Source organism: Saccopteryx bilineata, chromosome 4 (assembly GCF_036850765.1).
Source record: "Saccopteryx bilineata isolate mSacBil1 chromosome 4, mSacBil1_pri_phased_curated, whole genome shotgun sequence".
Classification (NCBI taxonomy): Eukaryota; Metazoa; Chordata; class Mammalia; order Chiroptera; family Emballonuridae; genus Saccopteryx; species Saccopteryx bilineata.
This window is the reverse complement of record NC_089493.1, coordinates 240,400,729-240,428,126: the sequence shown is the minus strand read 5'-3', so window position 1 is coordinate 240,428,126 and position 27,398 is coordinate 240,400,729. Positions and strand designations below refer to the sequence as shown.

The 27,398-nt window shown below is 40.3% G+C and overlaps 1 protein-coding gene across 1 annotated transcript in view; it reads right to left on the bottom strand.

Moving 5' to 3' along the window:
- CAMK4 (calcium/calmodulin dependent protein kinase IV) overlaps positions 1 to 27,398 on the bottom strand; it is a 343,324-nt gene that overhangs the window by 232,827 nt on the left and 83,099 nt on the right. Inside the window, exons 2-3 of the mRNA XM_066274026.1 lie at positions 6,114 to 6,328; positions 5,194 to 5,431 (exon numbers count right to left, since the gene is read on the bottom strand). Coding sequence (XP_066130123.1) covers positions 5,194 to 5,354 — 161 coding nt within the window. The 5' untranslated portion in view covers positions 5,355 to 5,431; positions 6,114 to 6,328. The remainder of the gene's footprint in view (positions 1 to 5,193; positions 5,432 to 6,113; positions 6,329 to 27,398) is intronic.

The following is a 27,398-nucleotide window of genomic DNA, read 5'->3' as shown; positions in this document are numbered from 1 at the left end:
TAGCGCTGTCTTTCTCTTTCTCCCTCTCTCTTTATTTTTTCCAAGTAAAGTTCTTCAGAACAGTTTAAAAGCAGATGGCACCTGCGCCTTTTTTTTTTCTTTTTCAAATCAGGAGTTATTTTTACCCTTGTGACAGTATTTAAATATGAAAAAATAGTGTGTTCTTAAAAGTAATAACTATCACAGTCTTGCAGTTGAGGCTCTTTATAATGAGTGTACTTCCAAATTTAGCAATTAATATGTATGAACTTTAGTTGGAGTAGCTGAGAGGCACTTCATGCCTTTACATTCAAGTGGATTTAACTCCTAATTCTGACACGCCTATAGTGAAATGATAGTGTCAGTGAAACCGAATCCCTTTCGTTTCAGAACGAAGCACTCTGCCATGAGAAAGGCAGCATTACTTTCAACACCAAAAAGCTGCAGAGGCGGCAGATATCAATCCTCTCACTGTGAAGAAAGGAAACCAGCTGCTGAATGAGATGCGGGTCACGGCCCCATGAGTTTTAGGGAGAGAATGAACAGGTCACAGGATTTCCTTCCCCTTGGGGTCCCCAAAACTGAGATAATCACATCAGGACCAACACAGACAACATGTCAAAGAAGAGGAAGGGAGCATGTCCACTGTGCCTGGTCCATTTCATCATCGTTCTTCCATTGCTAAAATCATCTGTTGAACACCTGCTGAGTACTGAGCGCTGCCCTAGGTGAAGAGCCCACAATAGTGAACCAGCCAAAGCCACACCCTCTGCTTCCAGGAGCTTCCAAACAGTGTTCCCACGAAGAACCTGTGTAGTTTCTGTTCTCCCCACTTGCAATCCCACACTGCTCCGAGTCAACAGCCTGAGAACTGCACAGAGAACAAAAAAGGTGCCAAACATTTATATTTTTAATTCTCAGTCTAATAAAAAAAACACCATGTCCCAAAGAGCTTCGATACTAAGTGTAGTGTGGGTGGCAGGAGATCAATAGCCAGCAGTACAAACCCAGGATAGGCTGTGAGACCCTAAAGGACAGTGGGGGTTTGGAGGTGGGGAACCAAAGCCTGAGAAGCGCCGGCTGAGGGAAAGAGGATCTGATTCCTCCCCAGCCAGGCGCACTGGTTGGAGCCCTTCTGTTAGGAAATGCACACTTTCATGTTTCCGTACGAAGCATTTGCTGGCCCTTAGCTGGGAACAGAGTTCTGTGTTACCATGTGGAATAAACCACTGCCCAGGCTTCTGAATGCCCCCTCTACAGTGAAGGGGTCCCGTCCCAGCCTCCTGCCCCGCAGCCATTACAGAGTACAGTGCACCTCACAGATCTTGGGGAGATACTGGAATTTTTCAAAAATGTTTGAAAGGGGAGATACTTAGAAGCAAAGCTAGGAGAACTTTTCTCTACAGAGCTATGCAAATGAACACCATTTAATGTTACCAAATAGTCTGCAGGGCATTTTTCAAAAGGACTCTGCCTCATCCTTTAATCTGGCCTCCACTGATTTAAGGCCTAAAAAAGCACTTCTCAAACTGAATCACAAACCATTAGAGCAGGCGTCCCCAAACTACTGCTGTGGACTGCATGTGGCCCCCTGAGGTCATTTATGCGGTCCCCTGCTGCACTTCTGTAAGGGCCACCTCTTTCATTGGTGGTCAGTGAGAGGAGTACTGCATGTGGCGGCCCTCCAACGGTCTGAGGGACAGTGAACTGGCCCCCTGTGTAAACTGTTTGGGTACCCCTGCATTAGAGGGATGTGAAATCACATGGATTAGGATATTTTTTAATGAGACAGAATAAAATCAAACAGCATAAAATAGGAAATATTAGACTACATTGTTGATAATAGGAATAAATATCCTTTTATGAAACTTGTTTCCATTTTACACATACACTGTTTCCATTTTATACACACCTATGTCTCACTATCTAAATCTGTTTCCTAAGCAACAATACATATAGCAAGGGCTCCTATTTGATTATGCTTCATTTGGGTTGCCATATATGATAAATGTATTTTTTAAATTGCAGATCAGGTTGCAGGGGAGGTAGGGATTGAAAGTCACTAGTCTAAAGAAACTACAGTTAAGTAGAATAAATTTTTTTAAATTAATTTCAAAATAATTTACCACTCTTCTTCCTTTGTCCTAATAATCTTTTATTTGGTTTCTGTGTGTGTATATACATCTAGTTTTATTACAAACATTTTTTTTTCAATTTTGTTCAACAGACAGGAACTAAAGTTGGGAAATAACTGAAAACAAGACATGAGTTTGGACGCACAAGGCCCAATCCCCACCACAGAGCAGGGCAGGCCAAATCCTGCCCTCCTTGTGCCAAACCACTGGATGGAATCTGGACTGGGTACAGGCTCCCTTCTCCCTTGGCAAAGCCATTAAAAAGCCAATTTCTCAAATCACTGGGCAAAGGACCAACTATTCTCTAGGATATGGAGCCGTGCATAGGATCATGGCCAACTCATATTTTAAAACAGAATTAAATTTGTTGGTGTATCATGATTTTTGTAAACTTTTTTGATGAACTAGATATGAAGGAGTGTTTTCAAATGTGAGCTTTTAAAAATCTAATCAATTGGCCTGATACTTTTACATAATTCTCCTTATTCCCCCCATCCCCAACCTCACCCTCACCCTGAAGAGAAAAGAAAAAGCTATCATACCTGCCCTGCTCTAAAATGGCTAGATGAGATTATTGCTGCCACCACTATCCAGGGGCTTCAGGTGGTTACAGCCTTGGGAATTTAGCTCTCCAAAATTTTCAAACACATCGTCAGGTGGTTTTGCCCTAATATCATAGTTACATGTTCAATCCTCTTGAATTCAGGAGTCAGTCAATTACAACAGATAATTGCAGTAGAAAGGACTACTCACAAATCCAGTTAATCTAGTGGAGATTGTCTAAACCCTGGAACTAACCTCAATGGCACAGTACAATACCGGTGGCATTGCTCTCTTAGCATCTTAATGAAGACTGTGCTATTAATGAATTAAATGCTTTTGCCTTAGAGTCAGGCAGATTTCACCCAGCACAGAGTAAAGAGAGTAAAGACTTGAAACTAGTTGTTACAGTTTTATCACTAGTGCAGGAAAGAAGAGGATTTTTGTCACTCAGTCAATACCTATAATGATAATTGTGTTGTATTCTCTAGCTTTATAGATTCTAGTAATTACATCTGTAACACTAGTTGCTCTATGTTTTAGGGTTTTTTAAAAAATAACTTTGATTGTGAAATGATAATATCTCTCAAAGTCTCAACCAAGGGATTAAGCATGCACCTCACCAATACTGCCATCTACAGAGAATTTACCTAATACACAAGACTGCTGAAAAACAGCAAAAGTAAAATTTTTTAGGTTTTCTCAAAATATTTTAATTCTATGATTTTCAAGGTATTTAATCAACTAGGTGGCAGAGTTACTTATATAATTGCTTTAATCTGTCCTCCAAAATGTATTGTAAAATATAACACCAAGCTTTTTAAAAAAATAACTTCAAATTCCTCAGGTTTTCCCTATGAAGTCTATCATCCCATTTTCTCATGCCTGAAATTAAGTAATTTTTTTTAGCTTCCTGATAGTGAAGCTTATTCATAAAGATTGACATGCTGATGATAAACTGGAGCCAATTAGAGGCATCTGGGTATAAACGTTACTCAGAAAGCAGTTAAGAGTTGGTGGTGGGACAGTCCCTACAGAGAACCATCAGGCACTTCCTCTACTAGGTGACAATTTCTAAAACACCAAATAAACAATTTTAAGTAGATGATCTCTTTAATTAGAAGTTTACACTGCTCATTGTAGCTCATCATACAATGATAGTAGGTTTAAAGCCTAGAAAGGAGGCATTTCATTTTCAACTTACTAGTGAATGCATACAATGGCATATCTTCAGGTGATATTTAAAAAATTGATCAAATCAGGATGTTTATGTATACATTATTCAATGCTCAAACATTTGGAACATTTTAAAACACTGACAAACTACTAAATTTTCATTCAGTTCTGCATTTCTTATACACCTTCTGTACTACATGAGTCATTAAGCATAGTGACAAATTGGGGGGCCGGGGTGACCCTTACACTTTCTCACTAAGTATTTCTCCAGAATCCTGCACTGTGGTCTCCAGCGGAATAAAAAAAGAAAAGAAAAAAGAAATTGGCTGTTAGCTAAACTCTTCACAGCAAAAAGAGAATGAGAAATGAAATTGAAAAGAAGCATGGAGTACCGAAGCTTCAACTTGTCAACAGTTTAAATTATATCTTCAGATTTCCTATCATAAAAAGCTTGGATCTAAAATGAGTGTTGAAAATAACTCTTTGTAGCTGTGGATAACAGAAAGGAAAGAAGGGAAAAGAAAGGAAGGGGGAAAATGTTTTTCTTTGGGTAGAAACATGAGAACGTATGGCATCATTCATATGACAAAACTCATACCTGTTTGTATCTTCAGAGGAAATATGTGGGACATTTCTACAACCCCAGAGAGGTGGCTTTTTGCATACATAATTTAAATAAATTACTCCAGTACATGAAGGAAGAGCAACAGAACTCTTCTCATTACCACTGCCTGGCCCCCATGTGCTGCTTTTCCTTTAAAGCCACACTAGTTCATTATTCTTCCATCAATTCTGTTAAATGTCTCACTCCCCCCTTCACTTGTAGCAGACTTTGCAGGGAAGATAGTATTTGAGTTAAATGTCTACTGCCACTTGCTTTGGAGGGAGAGCTTGCTGAGCGGAAAGAGGAAGGATCTAATTTAATGATTCTGTCATAATTTGCAGGGGCACCCTTCACCCCCACCCCCCAAAATAACTAGACAAACAGGACTCTTGGTCAAGCTCTAATCCAGAGCAAAGACACCAACTGGGAAAGCAGGGCCCACGTGCGGTGGAAGCTGTCACCCAAAGGAAGTGGCAGCCGGCGAGGAGGAGGGAGGGTGGGAGCGAGTCAGGTTGCTGCTCACAGCTGCACCGGCCTGGGCGCTCAGGGGAAGACCTAACTCCCACTTGAATGGTGCTTGGTTCTCTCCTGGATGCTCGGTAGAGAGAAACTGAAGAGCAGGAAGGCCGGCTCCCACATCCTAGGGAGTTGTCACCGCGAAAAGGACAACCCCAGTGCACGCCGCGGGCTTCCCCAGAAGCCTGAGCCCGCGCGCAGGGCGCCGGGCTCCACCAGGTCCAGGGCGCCCCCCCGCCTTACCGTCCCAGCTCCGACTCCACCTCGAAGTAATCACTCAGAGCATCCCTGTTGGAGCCGTCGATCCAGTAATCCGGGACGAGGTTCCCGGCCGCCGAGGCCACACTGGCGGTGACCGAAGAGCAGGATGAGGCCGAGCACGAGGGCACCGTGACTTTGAGCATCTCCGCGGCGGGACTCCAAGCGCCGCCGCTGTCGCCGCCACTGCCAGAGCGAGAAGCCCCGCCGCTGTCGCCGCCGCCTGCGAACGCAGGAGCGAGAGGTGGTGTCCTCCGCACACGCACACGCCCACCGCCCCCGCCTCCCCCGCGCCCTCCGCCGCCGGCTGCAGCGCCCTTTCCGCACGCTCTGGAGGGAGGGCGGGTAGGCGGAGAAGGCGGCGAGGAACTGGGCGACCGTGTGAAGGGAGAACCTGAGTCGCCGCCAGCGCGCAGAGAAGAGGCGGAGGCACTGCGAAGGAGAGAGATTCCCTCCCTCTTCGATCCTTCCCTCCCCTTCTCCTCTCCGCCCTCCGCCGAGCTTTTCCAGCCCTCCTCCCTTTTTTCCTTTCTCCCTCTCGGGCAATGGCTGAGGCAGTGCTGGCTAGGGCGGCTCCGGATGCAGGAGCTTGGGGAAGCATAAGGACCAGAGCATCATCCCACGCTCCCTCCCACGGGAGCCGGGAGCCAGGAAAGGACCACGCGCGGTGGGACACTGGCTCTGGCGGCAGCAGGCGCCCAGCGCGCTCTAGGAGCACATGGATCCGGGTGGCCCAGCAGGATGGTGAGAAAGGGACGTACCTGGCTGTTGGCTCAACTCATCCTTCTTTGAACGCGTCCAGGTGGACAGCCCCTGCCACCCACCACCAGCTAACCAGCCGTCCCTTGTTCGTTCCTCTATCAAAGCTTATGTTAGTGACCTGTGTCCAAGCTGACCTGACTCACCCTTGAGTGAAGTCTTCTGTTGGAATAGATTCTGTGGTGCTGCTGCTGGCACTGCCTCTTTTGGCACCGTTGAAGCGCTTGAAAAGGCAGGTACTTGCTGTGTCTCCTTGACACCCAGGATCTGAAGACTAGCAACAGAAGTGACCCAGAGAATTACAGGTCTGGAAGAGCCCTGCAGAAGCTAACTGGTCCAATCTTCTGCCTTAAGGCAAGACCTGTCATCATTCATGTCAGAGAAAAGTGGTACATTTTAAAGCTCTTACTTCTTCCCAAAACATATGTCCCATCAAGCATTCTAATGCCTGTCCATCAACCTTCAGGGTATTTTTCTAAGTATTGGTTAAATAAATATCATTTATATTTCTACCTTGAACTTTTTCTTTTCAGATTTCTGCAGAGATGAACAGCAATTAGTCATTATATTCTGCAATAAATATTTACATATAAAGACAGTTATTATATCACATCTCATTTCTGGCTAAAATAACTCTTGGCCCTTTATTTCATCTTACTTCACAAGTGTCACTTTTAGTCTTTTTTTTTTCTCTGACTATCCTCCAACATGCATCAAATATTTCTCAGGGTGTACCCATTCCTAAAACACAAGTAAACAAGGCCCAATAATTTCCTCTCAGGTATTGATTTATTACTTACACTTGGAGCTTTTGTGCTATATTGGTGAAATGTCAACAAAAAAAATTAACTAATTGATAGCAATGTAATCCTCATTCAAGTAGAAAGAAAAAAATAAGTAAAACACTATTCCACACCAGTAATTTTATGACAATGGTCACATCCTCAACTGACAAATGGCCTAACAAATAGCAATTACATAGATTCATAAAAATTCAGTTAAACACCAAATTATTTTGTGAAAGTCTAAAAATGCTCACAATTTATTTTTCAGAAATTGAATTTACTAATCTTCATGTTAGAAAATCAAGTTCATCAACAAAACAAGCTAATAATAAAGCACTCTGAAGGAAATTCTAGCTCACACTAAGGAAGTTTCCCCTGGTTCCCATTAACCAGTGGAGGGATGGGAATGAAGGGTGGTGAGGCCATTTTCAATTACCTTCTTTGAGGCTACTCTTGAAGTGGCAGCACTGTGTGTAGGCACTTGTCTTTTGTGAGCAATTCTTTTATAACGTAAATCCAAAGCAAGCATGTTATGTTGAAAGATATGATAAGCCTTTTTATTTTTTCCTGCTATTTTAAGGAACAATAGCTAGAGAAACACCATTTCATGGTACAAGGGTGATTGTAGAGTTGATATTTACTTTCAACATAGTTTAGTCAGTTGACACCTATGCTTTGTAAAAGTGCAATTAACTGAAGTTTTGAAAGGCTATTTGGCTTAATGAATGCAGTTTGTTTTTATTTTAAAATATAAGATGAAAATAAACATTTTTAAAACAAGTGGAACAGGAATTAAGTCCATGCAATTGATCTTTACTCCTTACAAAATATCTACACTGCCCAGAAAAAGGACAAAGGAGAAAGGAAGAAATAATACCAACTAAATCGTAGAGTCTTGGAACAGATGGATAAATGGTAACTGACTTAGAAGACTGGGTAGGCCTGAAACCCAGATTACCAATGGGAGAAGGCCATAAGAAGAAATCTAATTCTTCCACAGGATTCCAGAAATGCTCAGAAATCAGAGCACCAGACCCTTCCAATGTGAAGCAGAGAATAAGGCATTGGTTGATCATTTTATACGAAGCTCTTAGGCTCTTATATTTTTTTTCTTCTACCATTCACAGCAACAAACAAACAAACAATCAAAACACACACACACTTTTCAAATTTTTGGAAAAGATTTAATCTTTGGAAATCTTGAATAAAAAAATGATGTCTTAGACCACAAGAAAACAGGGGGATTCAGGAAACTCTGTGTAATAAACAATGAGACTTTTAGGTCCATTAAATGGTCCTTAGAATGCTGAAAAATATGCTTCTAGCTATCACATTTCTAGCCATACATGAAATTGGAAGGTTAATCACTGAGAAAATCAAACAAGTGAAAAGGAGGGGAACCTATGGATTCTATTAAAATTCCCCCTACAAAACATTCTGATTTTTGTAAACATGTTATAGTGAGGCCTATCATTGACCAGGCTCAGGGATCCAGTTTCTTTTTTTTTTTTTTTTTGTATTTTTCTGAAGCTGGAAACGGGGAGAGAGACAGTCAGACAGACTCCCGCATGCGCCCGACCAGGATCCACCCGGCACCAGGGGCGATGCTCTGCCCACCAGGGGGCGATGCTCTGCCCCTGGGGGGGGTCGCTCTGCTGAGACCAGAGCCACTCTAGCGCCTGGGGCAGAGGCCATGGAGCCATCCCCAGCGCCCGGGCCATCTTTGCTCCAATGGAGCCTTGGCTGCGGGAGGGGAAGAGAGAGACAGAGAGGAAGGGGGGGGGTGGAGAAGCAATTGGGTGCTTCTCCTATGTGCCCTGGCCAGGAATCGAACCCGGTTCCCCCGCACGCCAGGCCAACGCTCCACCGCTGAGCCAACCGAACCGGCCAGGGCCGGGATCCAGTTTCTAATGAGCTACTTTGTGTCCAACTTAAATATGAATGGTCAAGTTTCCATTCTGGTATGGCAGAGGAGCTGGTATGATTAACCTTCCTGCATATAACAATTATAACCTGTGAACTAAGTATAAAAACAGTTATTTAAATGTGCAGAAGAACCACCCAAATCAGAAAACTGGAAATGATATAATTCATGAAAGAAAGAAACTTCTGAATAAAATGCACATTTATTTGGCTTTTCATAAGAGGGTTCTGCAGGCAGCACAACTCTCAGTAGCTTAAAGTGTCAGAAAACAGAATTCAGGGCTGGCAAAGAGACTAGAAATAGAGGAGGAAATTTCAAAAAGAAGGGGCTACAGTGGATGAATCCAAAAATCTACATATAAATTGTGCTCAAATAGTAGAATAACTTTTCTTCTGCTTTTTAAATCATTTATTTATTTGTTTCAATTACAGTTGACATGCAAATACTATATTAGTTTCATGTATACAACCCAGTGATTAGACATTATATAATTTAATAAGTAATCATCCTGATAAATTTTGTACCCATCTGATACCATATACAGATATTAGAATATTATTGACTATTTTCCCTGTGCTGTACTTAATATCCATTCTCATGACTTTTCTTGGTAACAACTAATTTGTCCTTCTGAATCCCTTAACGTTTTTTTACCCATCCTCCAACTCCCCTCCCATCTGGCAACTATCAAAATGTTCTCTGCATCTATGAGTCTGTTCTGTTTGTTTGTTTGTTTATAGATTCAATTGTTGATATGAGTTTATTGCCATTTATTGTTCATATATATATATATATGTTTTTTTTGACAGAGACAGAGAGAGAGTCAGAGAGAGGGACAAATAGGGACAGACAGACAGGAAAGAGACGAGAAGCTTCAGTTCTTCGTAGCAGCTCCTTAGTTGATTGCTTTCCCATATGTGCCCTGACAGCAGCGTGAGTGACCTTGGGCTCCAGCCAGTGGCCTTGGTCTTCAAGCCAGTGACCCCATGCTCAAGCTGGATAAGTCGGCGATCAAGCCAGTGACCTCAAGGTTTCAAACCTGGGTCCTTTGCATCCCAGTTTGATGTTTCAACCATTGCGCCACTGCCTGGTCAGGCTGTTCATATTTCTCTATCTTTCTTCTTCTTCTTAAAGAGACCCTTTAACAGTTCATATAACACTGATTTGGTGGTGATGAACTCCTTTAGCTTTTTCTTGTCTGGGAAGCTCTTTATATGACTTTCTATTTCAAATGATAGCTTTCTTAGGTAGAGTAACTTGGTTGTAGGTCCTTGCTTTTCATCTCTGAATTTTTTGCCAATCCCTTCTGGCTTGCAGTTTTTGTTGAGGAATCAGCCGAGTCTAAAGGGAGCCCCCTGTAGGTAACTAGGAACTTTTCTCTTGCAGCTTTTAAGATTCTTTGTCTTTAATCTTTTGCTTTTTAATTATGATGTGTCTTGGTGTGGGCTTCTTAGAGTTTATCTTGTTTGGGACTCTCTGTATTTCCTGGACTTGTATGTCTATCTCCTTCACCAAGTTAAGGAGGTTTTTTGTCATTATTTTTTTCAAATAGGTTTTCAATTTCCTTCTGTCTCTTTTCTCCTTCTGGCACCTTCATGATGTAAATGTTGGTATGCCTGAAGAGGTCCTAGAGCAGCGGTTTTCAACCTGTGGGTCGCGACCCACAGGTTGAAAACCGCTGTCCTAGAGGTTCTTTACACTTTATATTTTTTTATTCTTTTTTCTTTTTGTTGTTCTGATTGGGTGTTTTTTGATTTCTTATATTCCAAATGACTGATTTCTCAGCTTGATATACTCTACTGTTGTTATTCTTCACATCAGGAAGTATATCTTTCATTTCTTACTGGTTATTCTTTTATGGTTTCTATGTCCTTTTTTATGCTTATAATTTTATTGTTGAAGTTCTCACTAAGCTCCTTGAACATCCTTATAACTATTATTTGGAACTCAGCATTAGTCATTTATTTACCTCCATTTTGTTTAGTTCTTTTTCTGTAGATTTCTCCTGTCCTTTCATTTGGCAGTGGCGTAGTGAACATAACTGGCGCCCAGGGCACGACACTTTATTGGCACCCCCTCCCCCCAACTACGCTTCTACTACACTTTCCTTATTTGTCTTAGAGACCATGTGGCGCCCCTCTGCGAGTGGTACCCGGGGCATGATAGACCCCCTTGTCCCCTCCCTCGCTATGCTACTGTCATTTGGGATTCTTTGTCTCTACTCTTTGGCTGCTTCCTTGTTTTAGCTTCTATGTATTAGGTAGAGCTGCTACGTCTCCCATACTTGGAAAAGTAGCCTTGTGTGGTAGGTGTCCTGTGGGGTACAGTCGCACAGCCTCCCCAGTCACTCAAGTTGGGTGCTCCAGGTGCACCCCTGTGTGGGCTGTGTGCACTATCTTGTAGTTGAGCTTTGTCTGCTGTTGGTGTCACTGGGCGGGATTGACCCCAGGCTGATCAGCTTTGAGGATTGGCTGTGACTACAGCAGAGGAGCTGATGGGCAGGAGTCAACCATATGGAGCAGGACATGCTTCAGCAGGGCTTTGGTGCTCACTAAGTCCATCTCTTGAGTGTGTTACTCATGGAGGTGGCAGGGTTACACTCCAGCATGGTCTGAAGCTGTCCACCAGGTAAACTGGCTCTAGGATCTCTCAGGAGGTGCAAGGTCAGCCACTGACTATGCTGTGGCTGTGCAGATGACAGCTACTTGTACTGGGCTTGGAGGTGCCCAGGAGAGGCCAAGCTGTGAACAAAGGCTGGCTGCTGCCAGTGCCAGGCCTCAGGCCACTTAAGAAGAGATATGGGGTATGTAGAGGTCAGATGCAGCTTCTTTGGAAGATTTTAAGAAATTCTGAAGTATGATACAAGACAAGCTGTTTGTATGGAAAAGCCATTGAAAATGGCTTGGGTGGGCCTGCAAGCTGGGTGGGGCTGGGTCTCAGGGAATCACCTGGGTGAGGTGAATGGTGTGAGCCACGTTGATGGAAAGTCAGATATGGTGCCTGCCTGCTGACTCTGTGTGTGTAGTAGAGTGTGTTAGAAAAGAAACAATGGCTTCTACCAGCACTTTTGTCTGGCAGAAAGCTGACCCCTCTTGCCCTGATGTCAACAATCTAGTTCCTCCCTGAATGTCCCTGGTTACTTTCAAGCTGCCTCCTCAGTGCTGAAGCTCAGAGGGAGTGAATCCAAGTAAGCCCATGTATGGGTCCTTTAAGAGGAGCTGCCTGGGACTCCTGCAGCTCTGTCTAATTGAGCCACAATTTCCACTTCTTTTTATAGCCAGAAGTTATGGGAACCTCTCTTCTTGACACTGGAACTCTGGGCAGGGGCATCTGGTGTGCCCTGGGACCCCTTGCTCCTCAGGGTGGACCTCTGCAACCAAGATATTCCTTCTGATTATAAACCACTACAGGTGGGTGTGGGACCAGCTCATTCCATGTCTTCACCCCTCTTACCAGTCATAATGTGGCTTCTTTAATTCCCTAGTTGTGGGACTTCCATTCAGCCAGACGTTAGGCAATTCTGAATGATAGTTGTTCTATAGATTAGTTGTAATTTTGATGTGGTTGTGGAAGGATGTGAATATTGCATTTACCTATGCTGCCATCTTGCCCAGAAGAAGGATAACTTTTGAACTACACATATGTGTGGGAGACTCCAAGAAACCCAGCAGAGTGCACAAAGCAATAACTGGAAAATTGAAAAAGCTGAGAAGAAATCTTAGTTGTTCCTCACTACAGGGAGACAAGGATTGAAGAATATGGCCTGCCGAGTTTAACTGTGAGTTACAAAAGGAAAAAAAAAAAAACCACTCTTCAGGAAGAAGATAACAGAATTCAGAATCTCAGCAAGGAATCACTGACAATCCAGTATATAAAACAAAACAGAAAACCAATAATAATAATTTTAAAAAAGCACTACAACCACCAACAAAACACTAGAATGTGAAGTGGTAGGAAAGTGGGAATCTGATTTAAAAATCAATCAATCAATAGAAACCAACCCCAAGATGATTCATAGGCTGTATGAAGACAAAAGATTTAAAACAGCTATCATAAATATGTTTAAATAATTAAAGGAAAAGATAATCATAATTAGTGTGGAGATGGGTAACCTTACCAAAGAAATAAAAACTACTTAAAAGAAACCACTGGAAATTTAAGAAATGAACAAGCAAACTATCTAAAATTAAAAAAAAATCATTTAATGAGCTTACAGAAGAGTGCCAATTATAGAAAAAAGGGATGGGTGTACTTGAAAATAGACTATAGTATCCAATCTCCAAGATAGTCCCCTCTGCGCTTTGCCTCCTGGTATTTATGCACTTCTCAGTGCACCTACCCCATGGAATTAGGGTGGACTTATATGTCAAACAGAATATGGTAGAAGCAAAAGTGTTCTCTTCCAAATTCACAAGAGAATAGCAGAGTCAGCCATGACCTCTTGGGTTGCTAATTCTTAGGAAAGCCAACCTTCATGATATGAGGATATTCAAACAGTCCTATGGAGATGCTGATGCAAAGAGGAACCAATTTCCTACTCGTGTGAGTGAGCCATCATGGAAGTAGATTCCCTAGCCCCAGTCAAGCCTTCAAATGACTATAACCCTGACCACATCTGACTGTACCCTCATTGGAAACCAAGTGGCAATCACCCAATAATTCAGAATGTCAGATGATTAGAAATTCTTAAGTCACAGGCCATAAATGAGAAATTAATTATTGCTGTTATAAGTCAGTAAATCTTGGAGTAATTGTTATGAAGCAATAAAGAGCTAATAAAAGCATAGCTATAGGGCCCTGGCCGGTTGGCTCAGCAGTAGAGCTTCGGCCTGGTGTGTGGGAGTCCTGGGTTCGATTCCCACCCAGGGCACACAGGAGAAGCGCCCATCTGCTTCTCCACCCCTCCCCCTCTCCTTCCTCTCTGTCTCTCTCTTCCCCTCCCGCAGCCGGAGGCTCTATTGGAGCAAAGATGGCCTGGGCGCTGAGGATGGCTCTGTGGCCTCTGCCTCAGGCACTAGAATGGTTCTGGATGCAACAGAGTGACGCCCCAGAGGGGCAGAGCATCGCCCCCTGGTGGGCATGCTGGGTGGATCCTGATCAGGCGCATGTGGGAGTCTGTCTGACTGCCTCCCTGTTTCCAGCTTCGGAAAAATTAAAAAACAAAAAAAAAACAATAAAAAAAAAGCATAGCTATAGAAATTATCCAAGCTAGAGAACAAAAAGAAACAATATTGAAAAAAAAAGAACATGTCTCAGTGAATTGTCAGATAATCTCAAACTATCTTATGTGTAACTGGAGTCCCAGGAGTAAAGGAGAATTGTGACAAAAAATTCATTTGAACAATAATGGCTGAAATTTCCCTAAATTTAGTTAAACATCAACTTATAAATTCAAAAATCTCAGAAACCCAAACAGAAAAAAAAAAAGCTATAAAATCACCTTGTCTGACCAGGTGGTGGTAGAGTGGATAGAGTGTCAGTCTGGGATGCAGAGGACCCAGGTTCAAAACCCAAGGTTGCCAGTTTGAGCATAGGCTCATCCAGCTTAAGTGAGGGCTCACCAATTTGAGTGTGGATTGCTCTCTTGAGCATGGGATCATAGACATGACCCCATGGTCACTGACTTGAACTCACTGGCTTGAATCCCAAAGTCACTGGCTTGAGCGCAAAGGTTGCTGACTTGAGCAAGGGGCCACTCGCTCTGCTGTTGCCCCCTGGTCAAGGCACATATGAGAAAGCAATCAATGAACAACTAAGGTACCACAACAAAGAATTGATGCTTCTCATCTCTTCCTGTCTGTCTATCCCTATCTGTCCCTCTCTCTGTCTCTCTCATAAAACAAACAAAAAAACCCAAACAAACAAACAAAAAACCACATCTAGCTCCATCTAAGTCAAATGTTTGAAATAATAGATTTTTTTAAAAGTTTTAAAAGCATTCCTTACTGAGAAAGAGGGAGAAATATATTAGTTATACAAATGACAGATGACTCCTCATCAAAAATAACATAGAACAAAAAAATGGAATAGTATCTTTAAAGTCACTTGACTTAAAAAATATTTAACTGGCCGTGGTCGGTTGGCTCAGTGGTAGAGCTTCGGCCTGGCGTGTGGAAGTCCCGGTTCGATTCCTGGCCAGGGCACACAGGAGAAGTGCCCATCTGCTTCTCCACCCCTCCCCCTCTCCTTTCTCTCTGTCTCTCTCTTCCCCTCCCGCAGCCAAGGCTCCATTGGAGCAAAGATGGCCCGGGCGCTGGGGATGGCTCCATGGCCTCTGCCTCAGGCGCTAGCAGGGGTCGTCAAATTTTTTATAAAAACCGCCCACTTTTGCAGTGCTGGTCAACCTGGTCCCTACCGTGCAACCAAACAGCGCCGTGATTGGCCCATCATGAAAGCTGGGCCCTGGCCGGTTGGCTCAGTGGTAGAGCGTCGGCCTAGCGTGCGGCCTAGCGTGCGGAGGACCCGGGTTCGATTCCCGGCCAGGGCACACAGGAGAAGCGCTCATTTGCTTCTCCACCCCTCCGCCTCACTTTCCTCTCTGTCTCTCTCTTCCCCTCCCGCAGCTGAGGCTTCATTGGAGCAAAGATGGCCCGGGCGCTGGGGATGGCTCCTTGGCCTCTGCCCCAGGCGCTAGAGTGGCTCTGGTCGCAACATGGCGACGCCCAGGATAGGCAGAGCATCGCCCCCTGGTGGGCAGAGCGTCGCCCCATGGTGGGCGTGCCGGGTGGATCCCGGTAGGGCGCATGCGGGAGTCTGTCTGACTGTCTCTCCCTGTTTCCAGCTTCAGAAAAATGAAAAAAAAAAAAAAAAAAAAAGAAAGCTGGAAGCCCACTAGTGGGCGGTAGGGACCAGGTCTACCAGCACTGCAAAAGTGGGCGGTTTTTATAAAAAGTTTGACGACCCCTGCTAGAGTAACTCTGGTTGCAACAGGGCGACGCCCCAGATGGGCAGAGCATCGTCCCCGGGTGGGCATGCCGGGTGGATCCTGGTCGGGCGCATGCGGGAGTCTGTCTGACTGCCTCCCAGTTTCCAGCTTCAGAAAAAAAAAAAAAAATTTACTGAAGGAAAAAAATACTATATATCCAGAATTCCATACTAAAGGAATATTTTTAGGCTAAAGGGAAATAAATAAGTATACCAAAATAATTATATTTCAGTAGAAATAAGATATATTGATTGATTAATAGAACAAGGTATATTTTTATTTTTATTTTATTTAAAATATAATTCATGGTTTAAAACAAAAATTATAAAGTTAAATGTTATTTATAATATATGTAGAGGTAAAATATGATACAAATACTACATATAATTTCTTCGATATAATATTCAGGAAAAGGTAAAATTAAGTGTCAGAATGTAGATTGCTGGTTCTCAGGGGTCAAAGTAGGATAAAAAATGACTTAAAATCAATTTTAGAGGATTTGGGGGGGTGATAGAAAGTTCTATATCATATTTTGACAATGATCATATGATTTTATGTGTCTGATAAAACTATACTTTAAAAATTGATTAATTTTATTATATGTTAATTGTATTTCAATAATTTTAATTAAAAATTGTAATAGCAGCATAGCTGATTCTTTAAGTTAGGTAAAATTAAGAGTCAATAAATATTTTAAAAAAAGAAGTTAAACTGTTTCCATTTATAAATGATTTAATTTTTACATAGAAAATGCTAGAATGTGACTTAGATGCCTAAAACTAGCAAGTGAATTTGGTATGGTCACGGGGTACAAGATCAAAATAAAACAACCAATTGTATTTTTACATCCTAGCAAATTGAAAATTGGAAAATAATAAAATATTTTATTTTCAATGGAAATATAAAAGCATAATATCGGGAGTCAATTCAACTGAAGATAGTCAAATCCTCTACAGCAAAACTACCACATATTGCTAAGGAAAATTAAATAAAATTCTAATAAAGCAAAGGATATACCATGTTTACTAATTGGAAGACTAAACATTATTAACATGTTATTTCTCCACTAATTGATAGGTAGGCTAATTCTACTAGGTTTTCTTTGTAGAAATTGCGAAGTTTTTTTTTCAAAAGTGTGTAAAGAAATTCAAAATACATAGAATACAAAAACATTCCTGGAAAGGAACAAAGTTGGAGGTCTTACTATATCTGAATCTAAAACTTGCAATAAAGCTATGGAAACAAAGACAGTGTAATATTGATATAAAGACAGAAAGAATGGGTCAATGGAACAGAATAGAGAATTCAGAAGTAGAACCATATACATGTGAGCAGTTAATTTTTGAAAAAGATATCAAAGCAACTTAATGGGAAAAGAAAAGTCTTTCCTATAGATAGTACTAAAATAACTAACTAAATAAATATATAGGAGAAAATAAACCACCATATTTTCCTTGTACCACAAAAATTAATTTAAAATGGATCATAAACTATGCATAAAAGTTAAAACTAAAATAGTACTTCTAAAAGAAAACACAGAAAAAATATCTTTAGGAACTTACAGTAGGTAAAAATACTTAGGTAAAATCATCTTAGGCAGGACACAATGAGTTCTAAACATAAAGAAAAAATTTTTTATTAAAGTTTATCAAATTTTGGTCCTGGCTAGTTTGCTTAGTAGTAAAGTGTCATTTGGTATGGGGATGTCACGTTTCGATTCCCAGTCAGCGCACTTAGGAAAAGCGACCATCTGCTTCTCCACCCCTTCCCCTTCCCTTCTTTCTCTCTCTCTCTGTCTCTTCCCCTTCCACAGCATGGCTCAATTGGTTCAAGCACATGGGCCCCAGGCACTAAGATTGGGTAGCCTCTGCCTCTGGTGCTAAAAATAGCTCAGTTGTGAGCATGGCCCTAGATGGGCAGAGCATTGGCTCCTAACAGGGGTTGCTGGGTGGATCCTGGTTGGGGCTCATGTGGGAGTCTGTCTATCTCCCCTCTTCTCACTTGGGAAAGAAGAGAAAAAAAAAAGAATTTCTCAAATTTTAAAACTTCTGTACAACAAGAGGGATAATTAAGAAAGTATAAACAGAAGCTACAAACTGGGAATAAGTATTCTTAATACAAATATTTGACAAAGAATATGTATCTAGAATATATTAAAAAATTCTGAAAAATCAATAAGAGGAAAAAATATTAAAACTTTCTGGTTTCTGCTCAGGATACAGAGAGCATTTCTCCAGCCCTTATAACACAACAACAAAGAGCCAAAATCCAAGGTCAAGATGCTCTGGACCAAATTTTAGAAAACTGAGATCATAGGACAACTAAATAGTTTAAAATCTAACGAAAGACTGCTGTTCACAGGAGAAAATGGCAGTTGCTTATCTGCATCAAATACAATGACAACACCAGGACGGAATCGATATAAAGAGTTTTAAGTTGGGGGATGTTGAATGTGGACCCCCAAAAGAATATGACACCCATAAAAGCCATATGTATAGGAGGATTTTACAGCTTCTTGCAGGCTTTTACCACAGACTCTTTCGGGCACAGAAAAAAAGGGTGAGTGAGAGTCCTGACAAAGCATGCCTCAGGGTGCTGACCTGGAGGAAGAGAACAGCAGCTTCTGTGAAGACAGTATAAAACCAGCCAAGACTTTCTCTCTTATCTCCTGTATAAAACAAAAGCCTTATTCTGCAGGAGGGGGAAGGTAACAAACATTGTCACCTTTAGGCACTAGAACAACCCACAGCTACTGGGGGAAGGGAACAGAAAAAGCCTCTCTTCTCCAAAAGGAGAGTGAGGAGTGTGTCCAGATCTCAGAATTACCAACAGTGGAAAAGTCCTAAGACCTAGGGTAGGGACACAGGGCTGATCTAAGGCTGCCTCAATCTCCACTGTCCAACACAAGATACACAGCTTTCAACACAAAATTATGGGGCAAACAAAATGGCAAGAAATAAACAACATATTGCTAAGAAAGAAAGTTATTAACTGAACCAAACTTAGATATGATGGGTACGTTAGAATTATCAGACAAGGATATAAAAGTAACTATGATTAGTATATTACAAACTCAGATGGAAAATGTAAAAACATAGAAGATCAGTTTAATCAAAACAACAGAGAAAGGCCCCTCTGTCTCCTCCCACTAAGCTAACAAGCATCAAGTAACAAAAAGTAGAATACTGATAGGGGAATTGTGAAATTGTGGAGACAGACCTTTTTTTGTGGCGTAGTGCAAATGGAAGACCTAAGCTGAGGGTATAACAGACAGAGAGAAAAAGGCTCTGCAAAACCAATCCCACCCTAACCAAAAATATCGGTAGAGAAATATAAAGCATTTTATGCAATGAGAGTAAGCATAGCATCAGTAAACTGCAAATCCAACCAAATTCCTCCCTAGATCAACTCACATTTCCACATGAAATGCCTAAGGACAGGCATGCCAAGTTATAGGCACAAAATCTATTTACTTCTGTTTCCACTGTCCAGCACAAGATGTATAGCTTTCAAGACAAAATTATGGAGGGGAAAAAAAGGGCAAGAAATAAACAGCACATTGTTAAGAAAGAAGGCTATGAACTAACCCAGACTCATATATGATGGGGATGTTAGAATTACCAAACAGAGATACAAAAATAACTATGTTTATGTTAAAAATTCAATTGGAAAAGGTAAAAATATATAAGACCTCAGTGCAAAATTTCAGCAAAGAGATGAAAACTAGGAAAAAGCATCAGATTGAATTTTAAGAAACAAAAAACCCCATGGTAACATAAATGAAGAATGCCTTTAACACATACGTTAATTGGTTTTTCAGTAGTATATCAGAGCCTAGGAAAGAACCAGTGAACTTCAAGATAGATCACTAGAAATTATTCAAATTGAAACACAGAACACAGCGTGCAAGACCTGCAGGGCAATCTTAAACAGTCTAACGTATGCCTGAATGGAAGTCCAGAAGGAGAAGAAATAAGACTAGGAGAAAAATTTTTGAAGAAATAATAGCTATACATTTTTTAAAACTAGTAACAGACATCAAGCCACAGGTCCAAGAAACTTAGATAATAATGATAGATATTAAATATTATGTACCTGTATAAGTATGTGTAATGTATATGTCTGTGTATATGCATACTAATATACCACCTGTGCAGATTATGTTCAATCTTCTGAAAACAAAAGAGAAAGAAAAATTTGGAGGTAGTCAGAGTGAGAGACATATTACAGAGAAAAAATGAGAATCACAGTAAACTTCTTATCAGACAAGAAAGAGGACAATAGGATGACGTCTTTTTTTCCTATTATTGTTATAATGGTATATTTCCTGAACAGTTTATTGAAGTACAATTGACATAAAATAAACTGCAAATGTTTAAAATGTATAATTTTATAAGCTTTGATATAGGTATGTGCCTGCCAAACCATTACCACAATCAACAGAGTGAACATGTCCATTACCTCCAATTCTTGTGCCCCTTTGTAATCTCTCCTTCTTGCCTCTCCTTGCCGTCCCATCCCAAGCAGCCATTAATCTGTTTTCTGACACTATAAGTTTGCATTTTTTAGAGTTCTATATACTGTAAATGGAATTATAATATGTATTTTTTTATTCAGCTTACCTTTTAAAGAAACAAGTATGTGTTTTTAAAAATTATATAGTGTTGCAAATCTTAGTACTCTGCCTTATCTATTTCTATCTTCAATTTCTACTTCTCTGAGGATAGCCTGCATCCTCTGTTTTCTAAATTATCATCTAAATTTCCTAGATTTCCAAAGAATTCCAGAGATCTCTTCTTTGGCTAGTGCAAATGGAAGACATAAAGATCTGGCTTCTCAAGCCTTGTTCATCTTTCCTGACATTTTCTGGCTTTGAAATGCAATAATATTAGCATTCATCTCAAGAATTTTTTTTAAATATACAAGGAAAGTAAACTTTAAAGACAAGAGGGGAAATTAATAAAATAGAAAACAATTATATCATAGAAATACTCTAAAAACCCAAGGTTAATTATTAGAAGGACCAATGAAATGGATGAAGTCTTGGACAGATGATCAATAGAAACAAAAGAGATATAAGTAACCAATATCAGGATTAAAGCTGAGGAAATCACCACAAATTTGATAAATACTTAAAAAGTCATAAGAGTATATAAAAATTTGAATAAAATGGATAAATTTCTATAAAAATACCACTTACCAAATTGATACAATAAGAAACAGAAAACCTCAATAGCTCTATACTTATTAAAGAAACTGAATCTCTAATTGAGAATCTTCGCACACACACACACATACACACACACACACACACACTCCTACCTCCAGACCCAGATGGCTTCACTGGTAAATTGTACATTTTAAGAGCAAAAGAACATCATCAATCTTACACAAACTATTCCAGAAAGTAGAAAAGAGAACAAATCTTCACTTGCCTTTTGAAACCAGGCTAAGCTGGTTTATAATAAAGACATTACAAAAAAAAAAATTTCAGGCAATATTACTCATAAACTAAATTTTCTTTTTAATTTTAATTTTAATTTTTTTTTACAGAGAAAGAGAGAGAGAGAGTCAGAGAGAGGGATAGACAGGGACAGACAGATAAGAACGGAGAGATGAAAAGCATCAGTTTTTCATTGTGACATCTTAGTTGTTCATTGATTGCTTTCTCATATGTGCCTTGACCATGGGCCTTCAGCAGACCGAGTAACCCCTTGCTCGAGCCAGTGACTTTGGGTACAAGCTGGTGAGCTTTGCTCAAACCAAATGAGCCCGCGCTCAAGCTGGGGACCTCGGGGTCTCGAACCTTGGTCCTTGGCATCCCAGTCTGAGGCTCTATCCACTGCACCACTGCCTGGTCAGGCATAAACTAAATTTTTATAAAGTCAAGCAAGATATAAAAAGTATACTATATATTATGACCTATTGGGAGGAATTCAAAGTTGGTTTATCATTCTAAAATCAACCATATATTTAACCTACATTAGCAGATAAAGGAAGAAGAATCATAAAACATTTCAATAGATGTAGAAAAAATTATAAAAGTCAAGTTCATTAATTATAAAAACCAAAGGAAAAAAAAAAGACATTTAACAATCAGAGACATTTAAGACTCTGCAGCAAAAATCACACTTAATGTTGAAATGCTGAGAAATTTATTTCTGAAATCAGAAATATGAAAGGTTGCTCTCTATCACTACTTCTCCTTTTAACCAATGCAGTAAAGGAAGATTAAAAGAACTATAACATGGTTATGACCAAGTGGCTCAGTGGATAAAGTGTCCTCCAGGAGCACCAAGGGTGTGGATTCAATTCTCCCATCAGGGCACTTACAAGAAGCAATCAATGAGTACACACTAAATGGAACAACTGAATGGACCAATAAATTTATGCTCCCCTCTCTCTCTCTTTCTCTCTTGTCTACCTCACCTTTCTCTCTCTTCTCCTCCCCCAATCAATGGAAAAAAATTTTAAAGAGCTAAAAGAAATAAGTATTGAAAAGAAAAAATTTTACATTACTTATTATAGGTAATACGATTGTTTAGGTTAAAAATCCAAAATAATCTATAAATAAAATTTTAGAATTAATGAATTTATAGTCACTGAATACAAAATCAATATGCAAAATTCAAAATAAAAATTATATTTCTAGCCTGGCCTGCGGTGGCACAGTGGATAGAGCTTCGACATGGAATTGCTGAGGCCACAGGTTCAAAACCCCAGGCTACCTGGTCAAGGCACATACGACAATCAATGAACAACTAAAATGAAGCAACCATGAGTTGGTACTTCTCACCTTCCATCCCTCTCTCTGTAAAATCAATAAATAAAATCTTAAATAAAATGTTAAAAAAATTATATTTCTACATATGAACAATAAACAACTAGAAAATAAAATAAGCCCTGGTCGGTTGGCTCAGTGGTAGAGCATCGGCCTAGCGTGCGGAGGACCCGGGTTCGATTCCCAGCCAGGGCATACAGGAGAAGCGCCCATTTGCTTCTCCACCCCTCTGCCGCGCTTTCCTCTCTGTCTCTCTCTTCCCCTCCCGCAGCCAGGGCTCCATTGGAGCAAAGATGGCCCGGGCACTGGGGATGGCTCTGTGGCCTCTGCCTCAGGCTCTAGAGTGGCTCTGGTCGCAACATGGCGATGCCCAGGATGGGCAGAGCATCGCCCCCTGGTGGGCAGAGCGTCGCCCCATGGTGGGCGTGCTGGGTCGGGCGCATGCGGGAGTCTGTCTGACTGTCTCTCCCTGTTTCCAGCTTCAGAAAAATGAAAAAAAAAAAAAGAAAATAAAATAAAATTTTACTACTGAGCAATAAAAAGAATAAACTACTAATATACACAGAAATATGAATGAGTCTCAAAAACATTAAGCTGAATGAACAAAGTCAGAGCTAAAAAAAAAAGTAGGTATAGTATGATTCCATTTATTTGAAATTCGGAAAAAAAATGAAGGTAAAACAACCTATATGAAGATATATCTTGGGCTATTTAAGAACACTAAAGTTTCTAGACTTGAGAAGATGGCAGCGGAGTAGGCGGATGCACAGAAGCCCAGCTCTCAACACCAAACTGGAATACAAATCAATTTAGAAAAAATCAGCATGAAAAACCAACACTGAACTGCAAGAACAGCTCTCAAAAACCAAGGAGCAAAGAGGAAGCCACAATAATCCTGGTAAGGAGTGCCTGAATCTCCTCTGCTTACAGGAAGGGAAGGAGGGGGGTGAAGCTGAGAGCCCAGAGAGGATTTCACAGAGGAAAAAGAGCAGAAACTACTGCTCACAGCCACTTACCTGGCGACCAGGGAGCAAGGTGGGTTGAAAAGACCAGCTTATCTCCCAAGTGGAAAAGACAGGGAGAGGGACAGACTGTGAGGGGCTAAGGTATGCAAGAAACGAAATAAAAAAGCTGACTCATTCGTGCTGGAGGCGGCCATAGCTGGGGGAGGGACTGAACCTTTCACAAAACAGAGCTGAAGTGCTTCCGGATCAGAGATCTCTGGACTTCTATCCAGCTCCAATCAGCACAACAAGACACAGCTGAAAACAATAAGTGGGGAGGAGGGGCAGTAACTCAGGTCTCCATGGAGATCTGAGATACACCTCCCCCTACTGAAGCTGAGAGAAAAAACCCTGCCCCCAGTGAGATTAGTTGGAGGAAGAGACCATCAGCGTCTCAGGTTACACCCACAGCATTCCTGGATACAGTTTCAAGGAAGCCCCCTGCTGAGATCAGTTAACAAGACTATCACCTGTTAAGAAAACAAACAAATCAAGACTTCAAGGCTGCCCAAATCCGAAAGTGGATTACAAATAATAGCTGATACCAACCCACGAAGACCTAAAAATAACACAACTGAAAACTGGAGGCAGACAACACCAAGCCTAGACTCAATCAACTCTACAAATAAAAAAAAAGAAGAAGAAGATGAGAAAACAAAGGAGTGCAATCCAAATGAAACCACAAGAGACACTTTCGAGAGATGAACTGAGTGATATGGAAATAATCAAACTTCCAGATGCGGAGTTCAAAATAATGATTGTAAGGATGCTTAGGGATCTTAGAACAACAATGGAGGGGGAGTTTGAAAACCTAAATAAAGAAATAGCAAGTATAAAAAAGAATCAGTTGGAGACAACAAATACAATATCAGAAATAAAGACCACAATGGAAGGAATTAAAAACAGGATAGATAGAGCAGAGGATCGAATCAGCGAGTTAGAGGACAACTGGAATGAAGGCATGAAAGCAGAGAAGAAAAGAAAAAAAGACTCAAAAAGTCAGAGGAAACTCTTAGAGAGCTCTGTGACAACATGAAGAGAAATAACATCCGCATCATAGGGGTTCCTGAAGAAGAAGAAAAAGAACAAGGGATAGAGACTTTGTTCAATCATATCATAGCTGAAAACTTCCCTAAATTAATGCAAGAGAAACTCTCACAAATCCAAGAAGCACAGAGGACTCCATTAAAGAGAAACCCAAAGAAACCTACACCAAGACACATCATAATTAAAATACCAAAGCTAAGCGATAAAGAGAAAATATTAAAAGCTGCAAGAGAAAAAAAAGTTATCACCTACAAAGGAGCCCCCATAAGGATGACATCTGACTTCTCAACAGAAACACTTGAGGCCAGGAGGGAATGGCAAGAAATATTCAAAGTAATGCAGAACAAGAACCTACAACCAAGACTACTTTATCCAGCAAGGCTATCGTTTAAAATTGAAGGAGAAATAAAAAGCTTCCCAGACAAAAAACAACTCAAGGAATTCATTACAACCAAACCAATGCTGCAGGAAATATTAAGGGGCCTGGTGTAAACAGATAAAGTGGGAAAAGAATACAGAAAAAAAAAAAGAAAAAGGAATACACCTTTAAAGAAGAAAATGGCAATAAACAACTACATATCAATAATAACCTTAAATGTAAATGGATTAAATGATCCAATCAAAAGACATAGGGTAGCTGCATGGATAAGAAAACAGGACCCATACATATGTTGTCTACAAGAGACACACCTTAGAACAAAAGACACACACAGATTGAAGGTAAAAGGATGGAAAAAAACGTTTCATGCAAACGGAAATGAAAAAAAAGCTGGGGTAGCAATACTTATATCAGACAAATTGGACTTTAAAACAAAGGATATAGTAAGAGATAAAGAAGGCCACTACATAATGATAAAGGGAGTAATCCAACAGGAAGATATAACTATTATAAATATCTATGCACCTAATATAGGAGCACCCAAATATATAAAACAGACTTTGATAGATTTAAAGGGCGAGATCAACAGCAATACTAGGGGATTTCAATACCCCACTAACATCACTAGATAGATCCTCAAGAAAGAAAATTAACAAAGAAACAGCAGACTTATTGGAAACACTAGATCAACTCGATTTAATAGATATCTTCAGAACCTTTCACCCTAAAGCAGCAGAATATACATTCTTTTCAAGTGCTCATGGTACATTCTCTAGGATAGACCACATGTTAGGGCACAAAAGTGCTCTCAACAAATTTAAGAAGACTGAAATCATATCAAGCACTTTCTCCGATCACAACGGCATGAAACTAGAAATGAATCACAGCAGAAAAGCTCAAAAATTCTCAAACACATGGAAACTAAATAGCAGGGTGTTAAATAATGAATGGATTAAGAATGAGATCAAAGAAGAAATAAAGAAATTTCTAGAAACGAATGACAATGAGCATACAACAACTCAAAATTTATGGGACACAGCGAAAGCAGTGCTGAGAGGGAAGTTCATAGCACTACAGGCACACTTTCAGAAGCTAGAAAAAGCTCAAATAAACAACTTAACCCTGCATCTAAAAGAATTAGAAAAAGAACAGCAAGTAAAGCCCAAATGTAGTAGAAGGAAAGAAATAGTAAAGATCAGAGTAGAAATAAATGACATAGAGGCTAAAGAAACAATACAGAAGATCAATGAAACTAGGAGCTGGTTCTTTGAAAAGGTAAACAAGATTGATGCACCTTTAAGTAGACTCACCAAGAAAAAGAGAGAGAGGACTCAAATAAATAAAATTAGAAATGAGAGAGGAGACATAACAACTGACACAACAGAAATACAAAATATTGTAAGAGAATACTATGAAGAACTGTATGCCAAAAAACTAGACAACCTAGATGAAATGGACAAATTCCTTGAAACGTACAATCTTCCAAAAATCAATCTGGAAGAATCAGAAAACTTAAACAGACCAATTACACCAAAGGAGATCGAAACAGTTATCAAAAAACTCCCAACAAAGAAAAGTCCGGGGCCCGATGGCTTCACAACGGAATTCTACCAAATATTCAAAGAAGAACTAACTCCTATCCTTCTCAAACTATTTCAAAAAATTCAAGAGGAAGGAAGACTTCCAAACTCCTTTTATGAGGCGAGCATAATTCTGATTCCAAAACCAGGCAAAGACCACACAAAGAAAGAAAATTATAGGCCAATATCTCTGATGAATATAGATGCTAAAATCCTCAACAAAATATTAGCAAACCGGATCCAACAATATATGGAAAAAATCATACACCATGATCAAGTGGGATTTATTCTGGGGAGGCAAGGCTGGTACAATATTCGTAAATCAATCAATGTGATTCATCACATAAACAAAAAGAAGGAGAAAAACCATATGATAATTTCAATAGATGCAGAACAAGCATTTGATAAAATCCAGCACCCATTCATGATCAAAACTCTCAGCAAAGTGGGAATACAGGGAACATACCTCAACATGATAAAAGCCATCTATGAGAAACCCACAGCCAACATCATACTCAATGGGCAAAAATTAAAAGCAATACCCTTAAGATCAGGAACAAGGCAGGGGTGCCCCCTTTCACCACTCTTATTTAACATAGTCCTGGAAGTCCTAGCCACAGCAATCAGACAAGAAGAAGAAATAAAAGGCATTCAAGTTGGAAAAGAAGAAGTAAAACTATCATTATTTGCAGATGATATGATATTGTATATAGAAAACCCTAAAGTCTCAGTCAAAAAACTACTGGACCTGATAAATAAATTCAGCAAAGTGGCAGGATATAAAATCAATACTCAGAAATCAGAAGCATTTTTATACACCAACAATGAACAGTCAGAAAGAGAAATTAAGGAAACAATCCCCTTCACAATTACAACCAAAAAAATAAAGTACCTAGGAGTAAACTTAACCAAGGAGACTAAAGACTTGTACTCGGAAAATTACAAAACATTGATAAAAGAAATCAAGGAAGATACTAACAAGTGGAAGCATATACCGTGCTCATGG